The sequence below is a fragment of the Sinocyclocheilus rhinocerous genome, unplaced genomic scaffold, assembly GCF_001515625.1.
Source record: "Sinocyclocheilus rhinocerous isolate Xijiao unplaced genomic scaffold, SAMN03320098_v1.1 scaffold4118, whole genome shotgun sequence".
NCBI lineage: Eukaryota > Metazoa > Chordata > Actinopteri > Cypriniformes > Cyprinidae > Sinocyclocheilus > Sinocyclocheilus rhinocerous.
The window spans coordinates 102,126-112,582 of record NW_015628692.1 but is presented as its reverse complement, the minus strand read 5'-3'; the positions used below and the strand labels follow the sequence as shown (position 1 = coordinate 112,582).

The following is a 10,457-nucleotide window of genomic DNA, read 5'->3' as shown; positions in this document are numbered from 1 at the left end:
TATGTGACTGAGTGTGTGTGTGTCTCTCTCTCTATGTGACTGAGTGTGTGTGTGTCTCTCTCTCTATGTGACTGAGTGTGTGTGTGTCTCTCTCTCTATGTGACTGAGTGTGTGTGTGTCTCTCTCTCTATGTGACTGAGTGTGTGTGTGTCTCTCTCTCTATGTGACTGAGTGTGTGTGTGTCTCTCTCTCTATGTGACTGAGTGTGTGTGTGTCTCTCTCTCTATGTGACTGAGTGTGTGTGTGTCTCTCTCTCTATGTGACTGAGTGTGTGTGTGTCTCTCTCTCTATGTGACTGAGTGTGTGTGTGTCTCTCTCTCTATGTGACTGAGTGTGTGTGTGTCTCTCTCTCTATGTGACTGAGTGTGTGTGTGTCTCTCTCTCTATGTGACTGAGTGTGTGTGTGTCTCTCTCTCTATGTGACTGAGTGTGTGTGTGTCTCTCTCTCTATGTGACTGAGTGTGTGTGTGTCTCTCTCTCTATGTGACTGAGTGTGTGTGTGTCTCTCTCTCTATGTGACTGAGTGTGTGTGTGTCTCTCTCTCTATGTGACTGAGTGTGTGTGTGTCTCTCTCTCTATGTGACTGAGTGTGTGTGTGTCTCTCTCTCTATGTGACTGAGTGTGTGTGTGTCTCTCTCTCTATGTGACTGAGTGTGTGTGTGTCTCTCTCTCTATGTGACTGAGTGTGTGTGTGTCTCTCTCTCTATGTGACTGAGTGTGTGTGTGTCTCTCTCTCTATGTGACTGAGTGTGTGTGTGTCTCTCTCTCTATGTGACTGAGTGTGTGTGTGTCTCTCTCTCTATGTGACTGAGTGTGTGTGTGTCTCTCTCTCTATGTGACTGAGTGTGTGTGTGTCTCTCTCTCTATGTGACTGAGTGTGTGTGTGTCTCTCTCTCTATGTGACTGAGTGTGTGTGTGTCTCTCTCTCTATGTGACTGAGTGTGTGTGTGTCTCTCTCTCTATGTGACTGAGTGTGTGTGTGTCTCTCTCTCTATGTGACTGAGTGTGTGTGTGTCTCTCTCTCTATGTGACTGAGTGTGTGTGTGTCTCTCTCTCTATGTGACTGAGTGTGTGTGTGTCTCTCTCTCTATGTGACTGAGTGTGTGTGTGTCTCTCTCTCTATGTGACTGAGCGTGTGTGTGTGTGTGTGTCTCTCTCTATGTGACTGAGTGTGTGTGTGTGTGTGTGTGTGATTGAGTGTATTACGCAGCTGCTCCAGAGTTTGTCTGCTTCATAACTCGATTACTGCTTCTTCCTGCCGGCGTCTCCGTCTCTCCATCTCTTCCTGTGTCGTTCTGTTTCCAGCAGATCGGTTGACTCTCTCCAGTCCTCACGTTTGTTGTCTCTCCTCGTACTTCATTTCTTTTCTTTGATTTTTCTCGTGTGTGTGTGTGTGTGTCTCCTCTATGTGTCCCAGGACAGACAGAGAGACAGATATGAGTTAAAACACAATAACATACGCCTCTAATAAATACTGAACACACACACACTGAGGGGTCTTTGTTTATCGATCAGTGAGCTTTTACAGAAGTGAGTGTGTGTGTGTGTGTGTGTGTGCGAGTGTGTGTGTGTGTGCGTGCACGCACATATGGGGCAGAGTTTTGCTAAATGTTGCACTGTTTGAGCTCTGAAGAGCCCTATTGACTAAAAGAACTTGTTTAGGTATTGAAATCAGTGCCTAATTAGAAATTGAGTGTTTGTAAACATTTTATTTTATTTTTATTTATTTACTAGTATTTTACATTATTTCTGAATGTAATAATAAAATGCAACTTACAAAGAAAATTCATAACAAAATTATTATTATTATTTATTCCCAAACACTGGTAGGTTTTAGGTATTTTATTTTTATTCCACACGCTAGTAGGTTTGTGAATTTTGTAGTTTTTTTGTTTTGTTTTGTTTTTTTTACTGGTATTTTATATGATTTCTAAACATGATAAAGTGCAACTTATACACAATGCAATATATATAATAAAAAAAATATATATATATATTATATAAATTAATGTATACAAGTTACATTTTTGCAGTTCATGCCTTTATTTAAACTGGTATTTTATGTTTTCTGAGTGTTGCTTTCTGCACATGATGCCAGGTTGATATTCTGGTCTGTAGAGATGACAGAGTTCTTCACCTGTTTTTGATCAGCTGCTCTTCTGAGTGTTTTTGCATGTCGTTCGCAGATCTTTGTTCTGCGTGTCCATCAATAGTGAGACGGCCGTCCTCGATAGATAGAGAGAGACAGCAGAGGAAATAATGACGCTTCAGTGAGCCCAATCTCTGCCTCTGATTTGATAAATGGACAGTTATTGCTGTGGCAAATTGTCCCGAAAGCAATTGGATCCCATCAGCACTGTGATAAAACCAGAGTTATTGATCTGTGAGAGCTGATATAGTGAATACATCAGCCCGAGTCACAGACACACGCGTGCCATTAAACACGCACACTTCACACACACTTCTGCATATATGCCCTCTGAATATATTTTAATGATCTGATGCAATGAAGCTGCGCTTGTGCATTTGATCAGCTTGAACCTGTGTTATTTTAGCATTGATATACTGTAGTTTTTGTTAATATTTTGAATTCGTTATTTTTATATTTTCTGTTTTCACTTTAATTTTAGCTAATTTGTTGTTTTTGTATTTTATAAATTTTATAATATATTAATTTATTTACTATTATTTATTATTAAGTTGTTATTATTTTATTTATTTTACACTAAAATAAAATGAGAAATGTTTCCTTGGCAGCTACCTGGAATAAAACAAGTTTTTTATATTTATAATTTTATTTATTCCAATGATGCAAAGCTGAATTTTTAAAAACATTAACAAATCTCAATTATTCCTTAATTTAACCTGATTTCCTGCAAAAATAACTATATTGTGATAATTATCGTTATCATAAAATGCAATTATTCATATTGTAATAAGATTTAGCTCATATTGCCCACCCCTAGTTGTCATACATTAAACTGTTGATGATTTTATTATTCATGCATTGTTTAATTTTTTTTTCTTTCACACTCAAACACAGTCAAACAGTTATTAAGTTCCAGACAAATGTGAAACGACACACACACACACACACACACACACACAGAGGAAGCTGTAGATTGATTCTGGGTTTTGCTCTCAGGGCTAAAGGTTATTGGTGGTGATTATTTTCACTAATGTCATTACGGTCCTCCGTCCCGAGACACAGAGAGCATCACGCTACACATACATCACCGCACACGTGTGTGTGTGTGTGTCACTCTCAGCAGTCACATGTACGGTCGTTTTTACTATGGAACTGGTGTCATATAGTGAATATAGTGCTGTCTGAAGGGAGTTTGACATGCATCGAGAGACTGTATTCACTATAAAACACCAGCTCTAGTGTCTTACTGCATAAATATTACAAATATACACAAATGTTGATGAAAACATGGTTTTTGGAATCTGATTATGTGTGTTTCTGCCTCTTTCTGTCTGTCCGGAATCATTTTGTCTGATAAATGATTGGGGACAGATTTCTTGCAGTCAAGTGTGTTTGTGTAACTGTGTGTGTGTGTGTGTGTGTGTGTGTGTGGTTGAATCTGATTGGCTGATAATAAGCAGTTGCTGGTTCTCTCTCAAGGACAGACGTGTGTGTGTGTGTGTGTGTGTGTGTGTGTGTGTCATCCAGATGTCTTTGAAATGTTCCGTCTCCGGAAGGACAGTGTGTGTACTAAGCGTGACGGGATGCTGTGTGTGTGTGTGTGTGTGTGTGTCAGTTGTCTATGTTTTAGAGACAAACACACACTGTGAATGATCTAGAATTGACAGTAGGTTGTCTTGATAAAAATACTTCATTATAAATGTACTTCTCTTTTTATGCATTAATTTTTCTAATCAGTCAGAAAGTAAGCAGTCCATTATAAAATAGGGGGGGAAATAAATAAAATAAAAAAACAACATTTAGACCAAAACACACATAAAGACCAAACCACATCTCATCTGCTCTGAAATTTTATTAACTAAATCTAAAAAAAAAAAAAAAAACATTGCTTAAAAAATTAATAAACTTTAACTGAAATAAATCATATATTTAACAGAAAACTTTTATTTTAGCATTTATCATTTTCATTTAGTTTAACTTGATGTACAAAAATAACTAAAATAAAAAAACTATTTACATATTTTTTTAAAAGCTAAAACGAATAAAAATCACAAATACAACAAAATTACAAAAAAAAATGTTTTACTGAAATTAAAGTGAAATCATAATATATAAACTAATTCAAAATATTAATAAAAACTGTAATAGTATCTCAGTGATACTAAAATAACACTGATGTGAACCAACAGATACCGTTATCAGCTCCATCTTCTCAAAGAATGCATATTTCTTCTAAAACGAAAGGGGATATTTATTTAGATTTCATTTATATTTATTTGTATTTGCTGATTAATACATTTCAGTCATCACTGAACATTTACTGAATTTAAAATGTTCTATTTTACTTAATATTTGTGATCGTTGTGTGTTCTTACTGGTGTATTGTTTTATCTTACTGTGAACAAGCAGTTGTTCTTATGTTAATTATCTTTATTACTTGGCAGATTAGCTAATTAGCTCAACTATTATTGTTAATAAATGTATCTTTATTAAGTATGAGTGTGTTGCTGCTGTTTTATAAAAGCAATAAGAGAGGCACTGTGCGTTACTGTGATTTTACCACAGTTTATAGACCTGATCATAGAAAGCCTGAAATATTAAAAATTAAAATTGTGATTTCCAGGCCTGGAAATGTCTCATTTTGTTCATCTGTAAGATATCACATCGTCTTTAACAGTCTCAACTTACAAGTCATTTGTTTGTACAGTCTACCTAACCATATTTTGAGAAGTAAACAAAAGTTGTTGTTTTTTTAAATGGTAAAAATGCAGTGAGTTTTCCGTTAGGGTCAGTGTGTGGGTTAGTGTTAGGTTTTAGTATTTATGACTAGCTGTATATAAAAACAATAGAAGTCTATGGAATGAACCCATTTAGAGAGCTGTGTAAATGTGTGTGTGATGCTGTTATGTTTAAAGACAACTGAATGATTGTTTGTACGCAGCTCAACACAGATAACACAAACATATCTGCTGTAATGACGTCTGATGATCTCACACACTCACATACACTCACACACAGATACATACACACACACACACATGCGCTGTTGCCATGGTGAGCGTGTGTTATCATGCTGTGTCTCTGCTGGATCTATTCTAACCTGATTTAGTTGCTCCAGCATTGCAGCAGCGTAATGAAATTAGTGTGTGTCTAATGGTGCAGAGAGGCCCTGTCTCGCTCTCGTCTGTCTCTCTCTCCATCATTCTGTCTTCCCTCAGTCTTTGTCTTTTATTTTTTAAAAGCGCTTGCTCTCGTCCAGTCTGTCTGTCCTCCTCTCATTACCGTCTGTCTGTCTGTCTAGAGTTAATTATTGTCTGTTCTTCTCCGCAGCCATTAGGAGGAAGGAGAACGGCTGGTACGATGAAGAGCATCCCGTCGTCTTCCTCTTCCTGGGCTCATCTGGAATCGGTAACTTCTTTCTTTTCCCAACAATATTAAGCCTGTATATCTTATATTATAGTCTCTTTTTGAAAAAAAAAAGCATCTGTTAAATGTGTAAATGCAAATCTCGGTTTGTTTGTTGTTCATCCAGATGCACAAGCGTGTTTCTCTTCAAGTAGTCACACAGGAGTTTTGTAAAATTCTCCTATCAGAAGTGATTTATAGTCTAGTATGAAATTCATAGACGCGTTTATTCACCAGATCTGTCATCAGACGTGATGAACATACACACGTTCAGTTGTGGAGTCAGACAGGCCTCTGGCATGATCTACTTCTTGCAGTCACACCGTATGATTATTTACCACACATCACTCGACTTCTTTGTTTCTGTTTTTTGTTTTTTTATGCAAGACAGTACAAGATGTCTTCTTTCAGACTAGTGGAAAGAAAACATCCTACATCCACATTTAAGTGTTTATTTTATTGCACTTTATCTATTTGCGTCTGTAGATTTCCATTACAATGCATATTTATACATGAACAGACTGTGTTCTTGAATTTGTTTCTCCACTTCAGCAGCACTTACATACACCAAATCTTAGAGTTTTATTCCTCTCTATATTCTGAAGGTTTTTACTGAGGGGTTTGTTCATATATCATTCACACGGATTTATAAAACATTTTTTCCCTAAAAACATGGCAAAAACACGCATCTTTAAAGGTTAATAGTTTGTTTCTATACTTCAGCAGCACTTACATACACCAAATCTTAGAGTTTTATTACTCTCTATATTCTGAAGGTGTTTACTGAGGGGTTTGTTCATATATCATTCACACTGGTTTTTATTATTGCACTTTATCTGTTTGCATATGTAAATTTCAATTACTATATATTTCTTTTTAAAGGCCATTTTCTCAAAACGAGTTTGTTTCTCCACTTCAGCAGCACTTATATACACTAAATCTTAGAGTTTTATTTCTATCTATATTCTGAAGGTTTTTACTGAGGGGTTTGTTCATATATAATTCACACCGTTATAAAAAAAAATTCCCTAAAAACATGGCAAAAATACGTATTTTTAAAGGCTGTGAGTTTTTTTTTCCACTTCTGCAGCACTTACATTCACCAAAACTTAGAGTTTTATTTCTATCTATATTCTGAAGGTTTTTACTGAGGGGTTTGTTCATATATCATTCACACTGATTTATACAACATTATATTCCTAAAAACATAGCGAAAATGCATTTTGTTCTGTTTATTGATGGTATTTTCTGATTTATGGAGTGATAAAAACAGATATGTAAAATCCCCTCTATAAAAACCTTTAACTCTAATATGCCAACATAATCAAATAAACTTTTTGCACCTGGCATTATCTGGTGTTCAGATTTATTTTCTGGAAATTTGTGCAAATTATTTAATATTTAATTCAATATCGCATAATTTGTATATTTAAACAACAATTCATACAAAACAACTATAATGTACTGTGATTATTAAGCTGTGGAAAATATGAAATCTATTTGTTATCTAACTGTTACCCTCTTGACCTGTGCTGTCTCTGTTTTAAATGAAATACACTCAAGTTTTGAGCATAAGCATAAACACAGAGGTGCACAGAGACAATCTGGAGTCGTGAGTGTTTGTTTCTTGTGCTTTGATGGATGAAGAGATGTTTCTTCTATCGCCAGCGGCGCATCTGATCACTCACATCAATATTCAACAAGTCCCTCTTCTTACTATATATGCGTTTATTAAAATTCATAAGAGCGATATTTACTCTCACAGACTATATTACCCTGAGAGAAGAATGAAGGGAGAGAGAGATGACGGACACACGTGCCACGAGACGCCAGCAAAATAAACACAGCATGAAGTGATCTCTCTCCCTGACTGGAAATATAATCTTGTCTCACAGAGAGACCTCAGCGTCTGATGCTGCAGTCACGTCATAATGAGTCAAAACCGCTCACATCTTCGTCAAACTCTGTCTGTCACGTGACCGCTTTGATATTTCTAGCATTTCTGGTTTTATTGTTTGATGAAATTAATTGCATAGAAGCAAATAAATGTTTGACTGTTGTTTTTGCAGGTAAAACTGAGCTGGCCAAGCAGGTGGCGCGATACATGCATAAAGACATTAAGAAGGTCAGTCAGTAAATAAGCCTTCTTCTGAAATTATTGGCTTCTCGTGAAGGGCAAATGACAAGATTCTGTCGCTCTTTTATACAGGGTTTCATCCGGATGGACATGTCTGAATTTCAGGAGAAACATGAGGTGAGACACACACACGGTTTAGCACAGAATTCACAATCAAAGTGTCTCAGTAACTGGATTTTGAAGGATGTTCAAAAAGAAATGCAAGTGTGAAATCACATTGTCCATACTGAATGTGTATGAATCAAACCTCAGACCTCAAGGGGCTGATGATGTCTGCCATTAAACCAGATGTGTTAGTATTCAGATTGTTTAACTGAATTGCTCCGTAACATTAAAAGAGAATTAGAAGACAGTAGAAGAAGGAAGTTTACAGCAGGGATTTCCAATTGTTTTTGTCAGCCAAAACTTGTTTACAGCCAAATATATTTACAAATATTTACTTGACATCCCATCATAGATTTCAAGTTAATTTTTATTTTTGATATTAATAATATTATATTATTAATTTTATCAATGGTCAGAATATGCATCATCTTTTTGTGTTTTTGTGTTTCATTTAAATGTTTGTTTTTATTAAAATTATTATTTTTAAATATTATTTATCTTAATTTGACATTTTTAGGATTTCATGCATTTTAATTACGATTTGTATTTTAAAGAGTTTTATTTTTAAAATTTGAAAATTTGACAGTTTTGATTTAACTCATTTTTGTTGTAAAGTGTTGCTTCGTTTTTGTTTTTTTAAATGTATTCCTTTTTATTTTGCATTTTATGATTAATACATTTTTGTTTTATTTGTATTGTTTTTATTTAAATATGTATGTATATTGTACATTTGTCTGAAGTAATTCATTTTTGTAAGTGTTTTATTTTGATCGTTTTTATTTGACTATTATTTATTTACTTTGACATTTTTATGATTTAATTTTTTTTGTCTTTATTTTGAAATTATTCATGTTGATTTCACATTTTTATGATTTAATTAATTTTTAGTAAGTGCTTTATTTGGATTGTTTTTGTTTTTAAATTATTTATTTTTAGTTTTTTTATTTAATCAATAAGTTTGAGAACACCTAACCTACACTAATATCTGCTGTGGAGTACTTGCAAATGCATAATATGCTTGTTGTGTTATGAATTGCATACAGTAATGTTGTGTGAAGTTGAGCTTGTGTATCTAGAAGCTGTTTCTGGTTTAGCAGGAGCGGATCTCTGCGCTCTGAACAGAGGTTGTCTTCTACTGTGATTCTCCTTCATAAGCCGTTTAGTCTCGCTGTTACACAGTGACCTTAGACTGAGCCTAAACACACACACAATTCAATCACACACTCTTATTGTATTGATAGAGGACTGTCACTGTCACTCTGCTGGGCTGGATGAACGGTGTGTGTGTGTGTGTGTGCGTGTGTGTGTTTTGATCTAATCATTGAGTTGATCCCCTCAGAGGTCAGATCTACCCAGTTCGCATCTTCTTTGTCTTTCATGTCTATGTTCTGTCTTCCTCTCCTCTCTCTCAGGTGGCGAAGTTCATCGGTTCTCCTCCAGGATACGTGGGTCATGAAGAAGGTGGTCAGCTGACCAAACAGCTCAAACAGTGTCCGAACGCCATGGTTCTGTTCGACGAGGTGGATAAAGCTCATCCAGACGTGCTGACCATCATGTTACAGCTCTTTGACGAGGTACAGGTTCACTTCGTTAGCAAACTCAGTCATTTGTGAGAACAGACTAATTTAGTACCATAATATAGTTATATATCCAACTTTATATATATGTAGCTGTGCGAAAATACAGTTATGTATCCAACTTTATATGTATATATATATATATATATAGAGAGAGAGAGAGAGAGAGAGAGAACTGTGCGATAATACAGTTATGTATCCAACTTTATATAGAGAGTTGTGTGATAACATAGCTGATAGCTGTGATAATAATTAGGATTATGATTATTTAATAATATTATATTATATATAATATTATTGTATTATATAGTTTCTAGACCGTTTCCAGATGAGATTGGTGTTTGTGTGTCTCTGTGTTTCAGGGTCGACTGACTGATGGGAAGGGGAAGACGATCGAGTGTAAAGATGCCATCTTCATCATGACGTCCAATGCAGCTAGTGATGAAATTGCCCAGCATGCATTGCAGCTGAGACAGGAAGCTCAGGAGCAGAGCCGCCGGCGTCTGGCTGAGAATCTGGGTGAGCAATCACACCTGACATTTAACTTTACATTTACAAGAAAGTCACGTTTGATGACCTGCTTCTGTTCCTGCAGACGACGTTCAGAAGAGCGAGATCACCATCTCCAACACCTTCAAAGAGCAGGTGATCCGCCCCATCCTGAAGGTAATCCACCATCCTCGTGTGTTTCTCAGCAGAGCTCAGTGATTGGTTGCTGGTGTGTCATCGGATGATCTGATTGGTGCTTACAGGCTCATTTCCGACGGGACGAGTTTCTGGGGAATATTTATAATTAGTAATTATTATTATTATGTAATATGTAAATAACATAATTATTATTCATTATTCATTAATTTTCATTATTATTATTTATTATTATATTATAGTAATAATAATATATTTTTTATATATAACTAAATATATATTATAAATTATAATTAATTCTGATTAAAATGAATATATGTGTATATACACACACACAATTATTCAAATATTATTCAAATATAATATATATATATGTATGTGAGTGTGTGTGTGTGTTTGTGTGTGTATATATACAGCATATAGTATTTAATAAACCTTA

General features: G+C 35.3%; 1 protein-coding gene across 1 annotated transcript; it reads left to right on the top strand.

Moving 5' to 3' along the window:
- The first annotated feature begins 5,458 nt into the window (after positions 1 to 5,458).
- On the top strand, positions 5,459 to 10,170 carry LOC107738284 (caseinolytic peptidase B protein homolog). Its single transcript, XM_016549999.1, has 7 exons — positions 5,459 to 5,557; positions 7,624 to 7,679; positions 7,764 to 7,808; positions 9,209 to 9,370; positions 9,736 to 9,892; positions 9,969 to 10,039; positions 10,126 to 10,170. The coding sequence occupies exons 2-7, from the start codon at positions 7,659 to 7,661 to the stop codon at positions 10,168 to 10,170; spliced, it is 501 nt and encodes a 166-aa protein (XP_016405485.1). The 5' UTR covers positions 5,459 to 5,557; positions 7,624 to 7,658.
- Positions 10,171 to 10,457: the final 287 nt, after the last annotated feature.

Excerpts from the sequence above, each read along its gene's own strand:
- LOC107738284 (XM_016549999.1), top strand. The coding sequence starts at position 7,659 with ATGCATAAAGACATTAAGAAG. Across the intron at positions 7,680-7,763 it reads TGCATAAAGACATTAAGAAG|GGTTTCATCCGGATGGACAT; the intron begins GTCAGTCAGTAA and ends TCTTTTATACAG. Across the intron at positions 9,371-9,735 it reads TGTTACAGCTCTTTGACGAG|GGTCGACTGACTGATGGGAA; the intron begins GTACAGGTTCAC and ends TCTGTGTTTCAG.